General features: G+C 43.8%; 1 protein-coding gene across 2 annotated transcripts; it reads left to right on the top strand.

The window, feature by feature from the left end:
• The first annotated feature begins 11201 nt into the window (after positions 1 to 11201).
• On the top strand, positions 11202 to 14795 carry LOC109781640 (uncharacterized). 2 transcript variants are annotated; one of them, XM_040393333.2, is made up of 3 exons: positions 11202 to 12290; positions 12660 to 12734; positions 14480 to 14795. In XM_040393333.2, the coding sequence occupies exons 1-2, from the start codon at positions 11216 to 11218 to the stop codon at positions 12701 to 12703; spliced, it is 1119 nt and encodes a 372-aa protein (XP_040249267.1). In that variant the 5' UTR covers positions 11202 to 11215; the 3' UTR covers positions 12704 to 12734; positions 14480 to 14795. The 2 variants fall into 2 exon arrangements, with proteins under 2 accessions (XP_040249267.1, XP_073357023.1); XM_073500922.1 differs by having other exon boundaries at positions 11202 to 12229.
• The last annotated feature ends 308 nt before the right edge of the window (positions 14796 to 15103 follow it).

Raw genomic sequence — 15103 nt, forward strand, 5'->3', positions numbered from 1 at the left:
GGTGGTCCTGCTTCTTCTTGTGGTGTATGGCACTTCATCATCGTCGTGTTGTTCCAGCTTCGGGTCGCCGTACTTGTCGAAGTCTTGCTCATTGGCGACTCCATCCATTCCGATGATCTTCCTTTTGCCTCTCCTCACGACAACACGACTGGGCTTTGACGGGTCGGTAATGAAGAAGCATTGGTCCACTTGGGAAGCCAATACCCATGGCTCATTTTTCGCGGTGACATTTGCGCCCGCGGTCTTGGATTTGGCTTCGGGTATAACCATGGTGGTGAAATACCGGTCTTCTTTTAGGACGCTCTTGGCCCATCTGACACGGAACATCGGGACCTTCTCTCCAGCGTAGCTCAGCTCCCAGATCTCCTCGATCCTTCCGTAGTATTTGTCCTTGTCGTTACCGGTGTAGGATTCCATCATTACCCCGGAGTTCTGATAACCATCGCTCTTCATGTCCTTGTCCTCGGTGTAGAATGTGTAGCCGTTGATATCGTACGCCTCATAGGTCATCAGGTTGTGCTCGGCGCCCTGTGACAAGGCGAATATGAGTTTTTCTTCCGCGGAAGAATCCTCATGTAAAGGGTACGACAGAAGCTTCTCCTTGAACCAACGTGTGAAACATGAGTTGTGCTCTTTGATTATATCTCCGTCCGTCCTCTGTTGGCCTTGGTCATTGTACATCTTCTCAATAAAGGTTTTGTGCTCTACCACCCAAGGATCGACCACGTCTATGTGTTGTAGCGCGACTAGGTTTGCTCTTTCAAAGTCGGCAAGTCGACCCTTGAAGTCGACATGCATTTCGCGGCGACCCTCGCGGTGACCCCATCCAGCGAGCCTGCCGAGGTGCCTGTTGACGGGCAGACCAACGGGGTTCTCGATGCCTAGATAATTCATGTAGTGGAGATGCACTCTTCGGTCAAAAATCCCCTGGCTATGCTTCCCTCTGGACGTGACATGTTGTGAACGTATCCTTTGATGACACCATTCATCCTTTCGAACGGCATCATGCTGTGCAGGAACGTCGGCCCGAGTTGGATGATATCCTCCACGATATGGACCAGCAGATGCACCATAACATCAAAGAATGCGGGTGGGAAGTACATCTCAAGCTCGCATACTATCACCACGATCTCTTCCTGTAGCCTTCTGAGTTGCCTCACGCCAACCGACTTCCGAGAGATGACGTCGAAAAAGTTGCATAGGCCAAATAGAGTTTCACGTACGTGCGCGTCCATGATCCCACGGATTGCAACTGGAAGTATCTGCGTCATCAGCACGTGACAGTCGTGAGACTTCATCCTGCTGAACTTCTGCTTCGCTGAGTCTAGGTATCTGCTTATCTTCCCCGCGTAACCGTAAGGAAGTTTTACTCCTACGAGGCAGGTGAAAAACTGCTCGATCTCCTCCTGACTTAGAGTGAAGCACGCGGGAGGGTAGTCATTTCCGGTCTTCTTGGCCTTTTTGTCTTTGCGACGACTTTCTGTGTCCTGCTTCGCCTCATCATCATCATCATCATTAGCGTGAAGCTCCTCCCTGATGCCCATTGATTTCAAGTCTGCCCTTGCTTTCGGCACATCTTTGGTCCTCTCTGGCATGTTGAGCAGGGTACCAAGCAGACTCTCGCACACGTTCTTCGTGATATGCATGACATCAAGGCTGTGAGGCACACGGTGGATCTTCTAGTACGGCAAGTCCCAGAAAACAGACCTCGTTTTCCATACCTTCAGCAGCGGCTCTGGCGCCTTTCGCTTCTTTCCCGGCTCTGGCGCCTTTTTCTTCTTTCCCGACAGTGGGCAATCTTTCCAATTTTTCAACAGCTCGTCTATTTCCTTGCCACTCGTCGGGGTTCGGTTTCACCATCGAACAGATCCTTGCGTTTTCTCCATTGGTCATCGTCGCGAAGCCACCTTCGATGTCCCATGAACACGGTTTTTGAAGACCCGGGATCTCTATCTAGCTGGCGATACGTTGTGTCATCCATGCACTTGACGCATCCAGAAAATCCGTGGACCACCTGCCCCGCGAGATATCCGTAACCGAGATAGTCGTGCACCGTCGTGAGCAGTGCGGCTCTCATAGGGAAATATTCTTTCTCTGCGGCGTCCCACGTATTGGCTGGCGTTTTCCACAGCGTGTCTAGCTCCTCTTTCAGCAGCCCCAGATACAGATTGATGTCGTTCCTTGGTTGTTTCGGCCCTTCAATTAGCATACTCATGTGAATGTACTTCTTCTTCATGCACAACCAGGGGGGAAGGTTGTACATCCACACAAACACAGCCAGGTGCTATGTGTGCTTCTCTGGCTGCCAAACGGATTGACTCCATCGATGCTCGCGCCCAGCACGATGTTCCTTGGATCGTCCCCAAATTCTGGGTGTTCGAAGTTCAACACTTGCCACTGGCTCGCATCCTTAGGGTGACTCAGCATCTTGTCTTTTTTATTTATCTCCGGATCATTTCCGTCATCTTCTCGCTTCTTCTCCTCCCTATCCGCGTGCCAACGCAGGAGCTTTGCTAGCTTAGGGTCCGCGAAATACTGCTGCAGACGAGGAGTGGTCGGAAAGTACCACACCACTTTTCGAGGAGCTTTCTTCCTCTTCTTGTATCGAGTGACGCCGCACACCGGACATATGGTAGACTCCGCGTGCTCATCCCGATAAATGATGCAATTGTTCATGCACGCATGGTATTTCACGTGCGGTAAATCCAGAGGACACACGATTTTCTTCGCATCCTCGAAACTGGTCGGGCACTTGTTCCCCTTGGGAAGACGTTCGTGCCAGAATGACATGTTCTCGTCGAAGCATGCGTCGGTCATTTTGTGTTTTACCTTCATCTCCAGAGCCATGAGCGTTACTTTCAGGCGGGTATCCTCGGGCCTGCACAATGGAGTAACCCCGTCTATCTCCAGTTGATCCAGCTTGGCTTTCTCTCGGGCGGCAGCTCTTGCGTTATCCGTCTGCTTGAGAAGCAGCTCTTGAATATGAGGGTCCTGCACCCAGCCCATCGATGGTCCATCGTCGTCTGCTCCGGCATCTTCATCTTCATGATCATGCCCTTCGTCTTGATCTTCCTCATCATCATGTCCTGCATCTTCTACATGATGACTGTGTACAGCATCACCGTCGTGATCATGTCCTGGAGATTCTTCGTCTTCTCGCCCGCCCTCGCCGCGGTGGTTGTCTTGCTGCCCTTCCTCATTTCTTGCCCGGCCCCCATGGACGACTTCATAGTCATCTTCATCACCTTGCCACCGATAGCCATCCATGAAACCACGCAAGAGCAGGTGGTCCCGCACCTGCCCGGAATCCGGGTCCGCAATAAGGCTCTTCAGCTTGCATCTTCGACACGGACATCTTATCTCTGTCTCGTTCTTTTGAAGCATCTCGGCCTTCGCGGAGCTCAAAAACCTATTCACGATGCCTTCGGTCATCGTGCGGACCATGGTCGCCTGCGGGGTAGAGCAAAACGATACTTTAGAACCAAGAAAAAAATTGGCATGACTTTGCCTAAAAATAGGACCAAAAAGAATGCATAGTGCCAAATTCTCGCCGAAACGGAAATGAATCAACATTCCGGCAAAATATTGGCAACTATCGCATTTCAAATACCGGTACCTGCAAACACAAACATATATGCAACACCACAAACATATGCAACAGCACAAACATGCATAGATCTAGCTAGGCCATAAAAAGTGCATGTGCACGTTGTTGGAGGGAGAAAAAAGTAGATCTACAACATAAAGAAAGCTTTCCCATTACCTACCTATCAAAAAAAGGTAATTTAACCACTTAATTTGGGTGAATCTATGGTGCAAATGAGGTGAGGAGGAGGAGGCAGCCAAGACAAGCTTGGAGGAGGAGGTGGAGAGAATGAAGTGGGGAATGGCGCACCAGTTAGGGGTGCGCCATTACTAGTTTTGCAAAAATAATTGTCAGTAGTGGCGCACTGTGGTTGTGGTGCGCCATTACTAGTTTGAACTAGTAATGGCGCACTTCACCCTGGTGCGCCATTACTACTTTTGAAAAAAAAAGTAAAAAAATGTCAGTAGTGGCGCACAGAGCGTGTGGTGCACCATTACTAGTTAAAACTAGTAATGGCGCACTGTGCCCTGGTGCACCATTAATAGTTTTGGAAAAATAAAAAAATAAAATTTGCTAGTAATGGCGCACCGTATGTCTGGTGCGCCATTAGTAATGAGAACACTAATGGCGCACATGTATCTGGTGCGCCACTGCTATATAGCAGTGGCGCACTACATACATGGTGCGCCATTAATGTTCATATCAGCTATAGCCCTTTTCCTAGTAGTGAGAGGGGCCATGTCCGGGACTGGGCTCCGCGGGGCTGGTATTGGGAGGTGCTACCTTCCGGGGGGCGTAGGTTGGTGAGGAGCCAGCCCGTCGTTGACCCAATCCTTCTTTGGTGGCGGTCGCGTGGGCCAGTGACGGTGCCTAGGCTTCCGGACACTGCGGAGGTGGTACGTCACCGTGTCAGCGAGGAGGACGAGCATGTCCGTCGCTACATGGTTGCGTTGGAGGGCAGGTTCGACAATACCTGGCAGGTTCTTCAGGGATCTCACTGGAGCTATGATCCTGTGATGGTTCCTTCCCTTTGGGTGTCCACCGCCCACGCCGATACCCGTCGGGCGCTACGGTTCTAGCTGTACTAGCGATGCTATACATATGTATGATAGTATTCGAGGTGTATTAGTGATAATATTCGACGATGTACGGACGGAAGAGATGATGTAGTTTTGCTTATAATTGAATGCATACTAATTTGAATTCTACTTTATTTTACGATTTGGTTTTGCTTATTGAATGCTCAAATTGGAAAACTACTCCTACTTTGAATGCTAAAATTGGAGAGCACTATGCAAGGCGTATGCATATGATTAGTTGATAGCTTATAGGGTTTTTGTTGTCGCGGAAATCTAGGAGCCCCCCTCCATCATCCCCGCCGTCGTCCCCGTCACCGACCCCCTCCGACCTCGAGGTGAGACGAGCCAAATCCTTTTTTAGAAAGATAATTAAACGATATTTCGGGTTGACTTTAAGTCTGTCGAGTCTCCACCATATATGAGAGGACGAAGAATCCCAACAGTTGTCGTGGGGTAGCTTCTCATTCGTTCCCGTGTGCTAGACAATTTGGTGTAATGCACTCGGGAACGAAAGGAGGAGCTACCATCACCGATGGTCACAAATGTCAGAGAGGAATCAGTGAGGGAGAGGTCCACCATATATATATGAGAGGACGAAGAATCCCGACTGTTGTCGTGGGGGTCGCTTCTCCTTCGTTCCCGTGTGCTAGACATTTTGGTGTAATGCACTCGGGGAGGTCCACCAACGGTCGAATGTATACACCACGTGAGCTAAGAGTTTTCAAGAAAAGACTCGACAGACCGATAGTCAACCCGTGATGAATAATATTGATCTAATTTAGTTTTTGTAGTACATATATTTAATTGTACAAGTTTAATCTTTGAATTATGAACGTAGGAAATGTCGTCATCGGACGACGAAAGTCTCCCGGGGGAGTGCGGCTGGTGCCACGACGATCGAGGTTTGTGCGACAGGCCTCACCTGGACGATGATCGGCGCTTCAGCATTAAGCTCGAGGAGACTTTCGATGTTGAAACGGTACGCAACGGCGACAAGTGTTTTTTTCGTAATTAAGCATGACTTCAACTATTTCAACGTGTAATTTTCATCTTTTACAATTCGAGTATAGCTTATCCCATGCCATGCAAGACGCTATGTCTTGGAGAGGATGGATTTTGAAGACCATGAAAATTTTGAAACGAAGAAAATTCACCTAAGGACCCATCATGATGTGGATTTTGAAGTAAATCTGTATAATGCTGAGAGCGTAACCCATTTTGGTTGCAAAAATTGGGAAGCATTTGGCAAGATGTATGGTTTTGATGAGGGTATGCTTGTCACCATGGATCTTGGTGATCCTGACATCGACCAAGACAATATGGACATTTGGGTCCTTGTTGATACGCCTCCAGTTCTACCGCTATGTGAGTTTCTCAAACATAGTTAATTATTAACTAATTTATATTATTTATTTGAAAATAGTTGATAGCTTATTTTCATTGCCAGCTTATTTTGATTGTTCAAACAATGTGCGGAACATGGTAGACAAAACCCACTACACCGATGGCTCCGAGTTAACTTATCAGGAGAAAAATCATCTGGTCGGATTTTGTACTGATCTTGAGAATTACAATATCTACAATCAAACTCCTCAACATTATGGTCAATACGTGCCCCTAGTGCACGTGTTGAACTACGGTAACTACCATGGAGATACCCTGGTAAGATTTTTTACTATTGCGACATCCGTGCATCTTTTGCATACTTCTAAAAGTAGTACATCATTGCTAACTATGAAGTTATTACTATGTTTTTCAACAGAGAATCCCAGAGGATTGTGTGCCTCATTTGATGTATCAGAATGGCAGCCTTCGTGTTTTGAACATATATCCAGGCCATCCTACGAATCTCAACTGTCCATACCGGATTTCTAAAAGAAGTGGAGACATGCTAATCAGAGAATGGAAAAAATGTATGGACAGTCGTAAGGAGGTTCTTGGAAGCAAAAGGAAGCGCCGCGCAAGAATTGGAGACAGGATGATCTCCATTCTCCATAATGGAGAGTCAGGGTCTATATTGTTTTATGCTATTTTACCTTAAATAGGGTATTTAGGTCCTGCCTAATACTGATGATCATGTGCTAAGAACAATTAAGTAGGGTTGGTTCGATGACTATGAGGATGATGATCGTATGACTTGTTATTAATAACGAGTAGAAGTTGTATGATGATGATTAGTAGGACTTGTTATTATGATGATGCATGATGCGAGCATGAAGAGTTATTATATATCTGTGGGTGAAATGAACATGGATTGGATTGAAGTGAAGGCAACATGCATGTGGTGCATGTCGAAAGTAGTACAATCCAAACTTGATCAAGTTAGGATTAGTATTACTTTCGACATGCACCACATGCTGCCTCACTTCAATCTAAGTCATGTTTAGGCATAGCAGTAGCAGTAGCACGGAGATAAGAGAGGACACATCTCTCTATTAGCTACGTATAACAACCTAAATTAACCCCCAAAACCCCTAAACCACCTCCTTCAAAAAAAAACCCAGCCCCTGAAATGCTGACGCGTGGAAGCTTATTGGTCCCGGTTGGTGCTACCAACCGGGACCAAAGGCCCTCCTGCCTGGGCTCGCCGGAGCGGCCACGTGGAGGTCCATCTGTCCCGGTTAGTATAAGAACCGGGACTAAAGGCCTAGGGCATTAGTAACGACCCTTTAGTCCCGGTTCCCCAACCGGGACAGATGGGCCTTATGAACCGGGACAAATGGCCCTTTTTCTACTAGTGCACCCAGTTCAGATGACAGTTACCCTTGGGTGTAATAGGGCGAAATGATGACGGGCGAGGGATCCAAGGGTCTCTCCACGTGCGAATATCAGCTCCATTGCCAACCCTCCAAATAACACCTCTCTTTAGCAGGTCAAGACCATGTAAAATACCCTTCCAAACTGAAGAACCGTTGCCTGAGAAAGCCGTATGCAACAGTTGTCCTGAAGGGTAGTATCTGGCTTTCATAAGTCGTGCACAGAGGCTGTCTGGCGTGTCTATTAAGTGCCAAGCTTGTTTGGCCAACAATGCTTGGTTAAAAGCCCTCATATCCTTAAACCCCATGCCACCCATAGGTTTAGGTAGCCTCAATCTGTCCCAACTCATCCAGGCCATCTTCTTCCCGTTTTCAACTCCCCGCCAATATTGACGGATCATACGAGTCAACTCGTCACAAACCGAAGCAGGGAGCTTAAAGACACTTATGACATAAGTAGGCAGGGCCTGTGCCACAACCTTGATTAAAATCTTCATCCCAGTATCACATCTCTAAAATTCCAAACTAATGGAGAGGGGTAGTCAATATATATCGACACTCCTCCTCACGTCTAGCTATTTTAATCGTTGGACGTGGGATCGATGTAGGACACAGAATCATTTATTTTTAATAATGTGTTGGCAAGGTCTTGAGCTCAAGGCCTGTTGGCATAGATATCATATTGAATTCATGCACCAGCTAGTTGTTCCAAAAATCTGAACTGTTGGAGAGAGATAGCAATATATTTGAACATTCCGTGACGAGGATGGCAGCTCCGTCGGGTGCCTCCTCGTGGTGCTGGAAAAATTAAATCTGCTTGTCACCTTCTCCGCATTGCTTTTTCTAGGGTAATTGGTTTTTCATTTAATAAAATTGTTGGCAAGATTATCCTGGCCGCGCGGACAGGGAGTTCAAGTACTAGCATGTTACTGTATTGTATCGGTCAAGCAGGACGACAGCCTCACTAACCACATCGTCGATGGTTATTGCGGGTCCACGACGCAAGAAGTTTTTTTATTGTGATTCAAAGGGGTGGCATGGGAGGAAAAGAAAAGGATATGGAAACGATATTAAGTCTAATCAAAGTAGGCCCCATCTTTGGTGACTCACATGCATGCATGACTGGAAAACATGAATACTACATCTACTCTTTCTTCCCTGTCATCCAATAAATTCATTCTTTTAGGCTGATCATAGTGGGGAGTAATTTATACTAGTATCATGCATATGATACTAGTCTAAGTTACTACCTCCATAGTGCAAAGTAACGTGTCATAGATAGCTTCATTTATTAGTTTATAGACTCATTTTGCCTCGGGAAATGTTATGTTATAGTAACATATTATGTTACCACAAACACCTCATTCCTCATTAAATACATACCACATAAGCAAATTTCTCTTGGGATTTATTAAGTTACTACCTAAGTTACCCCACTATGGCTAGCCTTATTCCACTTTAGTCAATTTACTTCATTCATATCTTGTAAAACACAATCTTGATTTTGATTTTATAATATATTTGAACTCCTGACGCCGAGCCTTTAGAACAAGACAAATCTTGCATACATTTCAACACATTTAAATTTCAAACGTTTCTATCCAGTTATTTCACGCATTATATTTCAGTGTGGAAAACTGTGTACAACGAGACCCATGAGTGAAATCTGTTTTTTATTTAGGGAACTTATTCTTTGAAATGACCGTAACATGTTTTTTTTATAAAGGATCGATTGGTTTTTAGTGAAACTAGTTTTATATAGAAGAGTAAATTTTTTGAAATGAGTGAGATCTACTATCTTTAATGAGTGAAATCAGTATTCTTTGAAATAAGTTTTTAATAATTCATTTAAATCATTTTTAATGAAAAATCTATTTTCCAATTTAAATGTATTTTAAATAGTGAAAAATAATTTAATTGTGTGAATTAAGTGAAATTGCTTCTTTGAAAAAATTGGAATTATTTTTTGAGATGAGTGAAATCAGTACTTCAAATTAAGTGAAATCAGTGATTCAGAAACTAGTGAAATCTGTTCTTTTTAAATGAGTGATTATATTGATTTTAGACGAAAGAAATCAGCCTCTCTTACAATTAGTGAAATTGTCTTGAAATGAGTGAACACTTTTTAATTAGTGAAATATGGATTTTTGTTAATGAGTGAAATAAGTATTTTAGAAAATAAGTGAAATTATTTTGTGAATTGAGTGAAATAATTCTTTTGAAAAGAGCATTATAAATATTTTGAAATGAAATCAGTTTTTGAAAATATTCCACACTCTTAGTTTCTAATGAATGAGTGAAATCGGGTTTTTCAAGAAAGGAGTGAAGTGTTATTCACCAATTTATATATTCCACACTCTTAGTTTCTAATGAATGAGTGAAATCAGTTTTTCAAGAAAAGAGTGTAATACCATTCACGATTTTTTATACTACTTTAAAATATATTCAAATTTGATCTTGTTTTAAAGATCTCATCATCTGGAATTCAAATATTGAAAATGATTTTAAAAATAGTTTTTATTCAAAATATATCAATGAGTTAGCATCTCACAAGAGAAAATAAAGTGCTAGATTTCTATTGGGTGAAGAGAGAGAACCGGAAGACAACTCGCTCATAGATGAAGTGCCGCCATTCGCCTGAACGCCGCCCCTATGAGAAAAGCCTAACCTAGCCTATTAGCCGAGGCTGAGGCTACGGGTTGCCCATTCCCGGCATCGACCCCTTGAGCGGTAGGCAAGGAGGAGATGGATCCACAGGCCCGCCGGCGAAGTTTTGAAAGGATGAGTGTCCTAGGCGTCGTAGTCATAGATGAAAAGAGAAATCCTAACTTAAAGGGGGAAAGATTAACATGACAAAGCCCTGACAACTAAAATTTTTGAGGTTGCTCAATGCCTTCCGTTGGCATAGCTCCCAAAAATCCCATCTTGCGTTGCTTGATGGCCTCATAAGCAAACGCCGCGACCTCATAGAATGGCACGTAAAAATATGCAAGTTCTTCTCGTTGTAGATGTTTCATATGGTGAAGATGAGTCTACCACTTCGATCGTTTACTCCCCTCGTTTGAATCCTTTGCAATCAACTGTCCTATCAATTTCTAATAGATATTTAAAAAAATAATTGGACATCAATGAAAAATGTTCATCTTGTAGAAACTCTAAGCATTCACTCAGCCAAATAAAACAATATATAGGATAAATGTTTCCTACCACACCATACAAATTGTGGTAGTTATCCTGATGTGAGATTTGTATATTGTATGTAGTATCTGTCAAGAGTAAAAAAAAGAGTATGCACGCGTAGTATACAGAAGAATATCTGTGTAGTATATATCCCAATTTTAGGTAGTATGTTGTTTTATACGTCCAAATATGATGGTATTTCAAAATATACAAAAAAATCGACTCACATGCAATTATTTGTATAACTTCCTTTGAAATATCTTAGATATAGTATACAAACATAATTGGAAAAGTAGCATACATACTACCACATGGTATATATGAGACATGAGGGTAACAAGCTACCATCGGTGATATGATACATACTACCCCATGGTAATTCACTGTACTTGTTTTGACTGAAAGAAATGTTCTACTTGTAGAAACTTTTTTCTTGACATTTATCTCACTGTCCACAAAAAAATATTCATGGTTGTCAAATAAAATGTTTTCTATTTATGTTTTTCATTGATAGAAATGTTTCATATGTTTTTCCCTTGAGATATGTTTCAAAAGTCCATGGGATGTTCTTATTTGTGAAATAAAATGTTCCATTTCTTTGAAAACAGAAACATATGTTCCAATATTTGGGCCTTGCAGTCTTCGCAAAAGGGGCCCGTTCGAACCCGGCAGCGCAGCAGCACGGGACAACTCGTCCTCCCTCCCTCTTCCTTTTCGGCTCTCCCCATTCCCCAATCTCCCAATCCCAATCCCCGCCCAAAACCCTCGCATCCGCCCTCCATGGCGCCGCCACCGGAGCTGATCTCCGCCCAAAACCGCCCCCTCGCTCGCTTCGTCCCCACCACGGCGTTCCGCCCGCCCGCCTCCACCGACCACCGCACCTCCGTCGTGCTCGACTGCCGCCACGGCCGCGCCCTCCTCTCGACTACAGATCCTCGGAGTTCGTCGTGTGGGATCCCGTCACAGGCCGCGAGCGGCGGATCCCCGACGACGTGCCCGATCGCTACACGAACCACGTGGTGCTCTGCGCCGCGGGCGCCGGCTGCGACCACAGCGCCTGCAGCGGGGGGCCGTTCCTCATGGCCTCCGCGGGCGTGCACGTCATGGACTTGGTGCAGGCGGACGCTCGCTTGTACTCGTCTGAGACCGGCGTGCGGAGGGGACCGGACGGCATCTACCTCGATTACAACGATGGCCAGTTCGATGAGGACTGCTCATACAGCCTCGAGGCTGATCGGCCCGGCGTGCTTGTTGGGGGCACGCTCTACTTCGTCTGCCAGTCGGGTGCCCTGCTGCGGTACGGCTTTCTGGGTAAGCAGAACCTGTCGCTGATCAAGCCGCCTCCCGGCAAATTTCATGGAAGGGGCACCATTGTCACGAGGGCGGAGAACGGCGGGCTGGGATTGGCCACCTTGGGTCGTGACGTGCTCCACCTGTGGTCGACTGAGACCGGTCCTAATGGAGATGTCAAATGGGTGAAGATGAACGACATCCATCTCCAGAAGCTGATGCCTTTCAAGAGCCCAGCACGTTTGATTGGATCCACTGAAGACACCAATGTTGTTTTTGTGACCTCAGATGACCATGGCATCTTCACTATTGAGCTCAAGTCATTGCTGACGAGGAAGGTGTGCGAGATGGGCAAGGTCAAGGATTTTTTTCCTTACGTCTGCTACTACACTCCAGCTGGTACAACTTCTTCTACATCCTCATCTTTGTTTGGTTAATTGTGATGCGTGACTATTTTGTCAGCCGTCATGAAGTTAACAAAATATTTGATAAGCCAACCTTGAATTAATTTGGAGACACGAGAAAGACACTGACATATGTATCTCATCGGGGCAATGGCATATATATGTCATCGGGAAAATGAATGCACAAGTAGGAAGTTGTTGGTCTAGTTGTCCTGTACTCCTGTTTTCACATTTGTTTGGCCAGTCTGGATACCAGAACAAGAACATAACGCTGTAAACCTTTAGATTCAGTATGTGACTCCATGTAAGTTTGATTGCTGGGCGCTGGAATATAATGCCATGCTTATAAGCTCTCTTTTTTCAGCTTGTGCTAGAGGCACGTTGCCAGCACCTGTGGGTCCTCAGTGATCTTCGACAAACCATTTGAGGATATGAGTTGGTAAGTCAGCAAATGGAATGGATGGGTCCATCATTTTGCAGTTCTGATGCTTCTCTAGGGTTTCCTTTTCATTGACCAGTTCAACTAGTTCATCAGCTTGCTGTGTCGGTGCTTTCTGATTGCCAGTTATTTGTTTTTCCATGAGGAAGTTTTAGTGGGAATACAAATCTCGGTATCTTAGTCAATTAACGTTCTGCTCACCGAATTCTTTTGAACTAGACTCGAAAAATAAATTCAGTTTACCACGAACAACATAAATATGTATCAGCTTACTATCTTGGCACATGAGCTATTTTTCAGTCAACGCGTGGCGAGTCCACCTGGAACTGAATATGCACTGTTTTCTTTGAAATTGAATCACGGTGGTTGAAATTTAGTTTCATTTGGACAAGCTACCCCAAGTATCATCAATTCATGGTGGCTAATTTGTTTTGGTTCTTGATGAATCGGCGCTTGTCCTGATTTAAGACTTTTCATGTTATTTCTCGGCTTATTTGAGCTATTATCGTTTCTGTTTAACATAGACAATTGTAGCTGCCCTTTTTGATTCAGAAAAATGGTCTTGATGTCTGTGGTTTGGTTAAACATTTTCTCAGCATATCGCTATTCGTCAGTCTTACTCACATAACCTCCAATATAGTTTGTCCGATCCAAACTAAATGTTGGCTGTTGCTATGGTTTGTGTGCAGTCTATTTTTCTTTGATCTTGGTCATTAAAGATGTGATAAGAAAGAAATTTCAAAAGGTTTGATAATCTAGAATGTTCATATGGAGTTACTTTATTATCTACTGAGACCAGATGTATCGGAAAAATTGAAAATATACCAACAGTAGGAGTTGACCAATAATACTGAGTTGATTTAGTGTTCAGGCCTTATGCACAATTTCCACAATGTTGAAGATAATATTTACTGTTTAAATCGTACACAAATCGTGAGATAAATTCAATGGCTTTGCATAACTGCCCTTTTTGGTTCAGAAAAATGGTGTCGGTGTCGGTCGTTTGTTTAAACATTTTCTCAGCATATCTCTATTTGTCAGTCTAAATCATGTAACCTCCAATATAGTTTGTCTGATCCAAACTAAATGTTGGTTGTTGCTATGATTTGTGTGCCATCTATTTTTCCATCAATTTTTTCACTGTAGATGTTTAATAAATTATTCTGAACGCATGATAAAAATGGCATGACTAGGTTCATATTAAACACTGCTTTCTTCACGAATAGTTGCTAGTCTTATGTTTTCTAAAGTATGCCGAGTAAAAAAAATTAGACACGGTTCTTACTTGAGGCTTCTACTGCATGAATTTTATTAAATCCGATTTGTTAGGTACTACCTAGCTCGTAGTACATTTCTAAAGGGTATGCCTGTCATTAAACTAGAAACCAGATGTCTATCCTTTGTTACCCCATGAGCCCCTCATACTCCAATGATAAGAAAGAAATTTCAAAAGGTTGATAATCTAGAATGTACATATGGAGTTATTTGAACCAACTCTTTTAGTATCTACCAAGACCAGATGTAGCCAAAGAAATTTTAAAAAATGCCAACAGTTAGAGTTGACCTGTTAGAGTTGACCTATAATGCTGAGATGATTCAATCTTTGGGCTGTTGGCACGATTTCCACAATGTTGAAGATAATATTTACTGTTTAAATCGTACAAAAATTGTGAGATAAATTCAATGGCTTTTGCATGATTGAGTATTACAGTTTGGTTTAGCTGAAAACATTGGTTGCTTTGCAGGTATCAAGAGGTACTTTTTGGTGACTGAGATGCGGAAATGGATTATTTGCTGTAGGTTCTTCCATTCTGTATGCTGTGCACGGGGCCTGTGATGTGCTCCAGAAGGAAACTGGCTCTGTGTGTGTCATGCCCTGGTGAAATGGTTTGTGAACTTGTAACACATGCCCTGGTGAACTGTAACTGGGAATTTAATCTTCTAAGCCATGAACTTCCGTCTATTGTCTGATTTCTGTAGACATTATTCCAACTGGCACGAAGAGAAATTAACTTGCTTCTGTCTAATGAATTAGTTTTAGCCCTGTCAGCTAAACCTGCAGTTCATTTGCTCCATGCTGTCGAAACAAGCAAGTTGATCTTGCCTATATTTCGTGTTCATAAAATATATCTTTTCAGTGTCTTGTGCTTACGAGCCACTAAAACGCGTTTCATTTTCTGTGTCTCAAACAATGTACGTTTATCATTCGTTAGCGTTGACACCGGAAAACTTATCAGATTTCGGAACAACAATGATGTGATATGTTTTCCAGCCATCATAATCCAGTCGTTCGTTTAAGGCACCTATGGCACGATTGTGCGCACGGACCATAACCATTACAGATATTTGAATGCATTGAGAAAAAAGCG

This window comes from Aegilops tauschii, chromosome 6 (genome assembly GCF_002575655.3).
Source record: "Aegilops tauschii subsp. strangulata cultivar AL8/78 chromosome 6, Aet v6.0, whole genome shotgun sequence".
Classification (NCBI taxonomy): Eukaryota; Viridiplantae; Streptophyta; class Magnoliopsida; order Poales; family Poaceae; genus Aegilops; species Aegilops tauschii.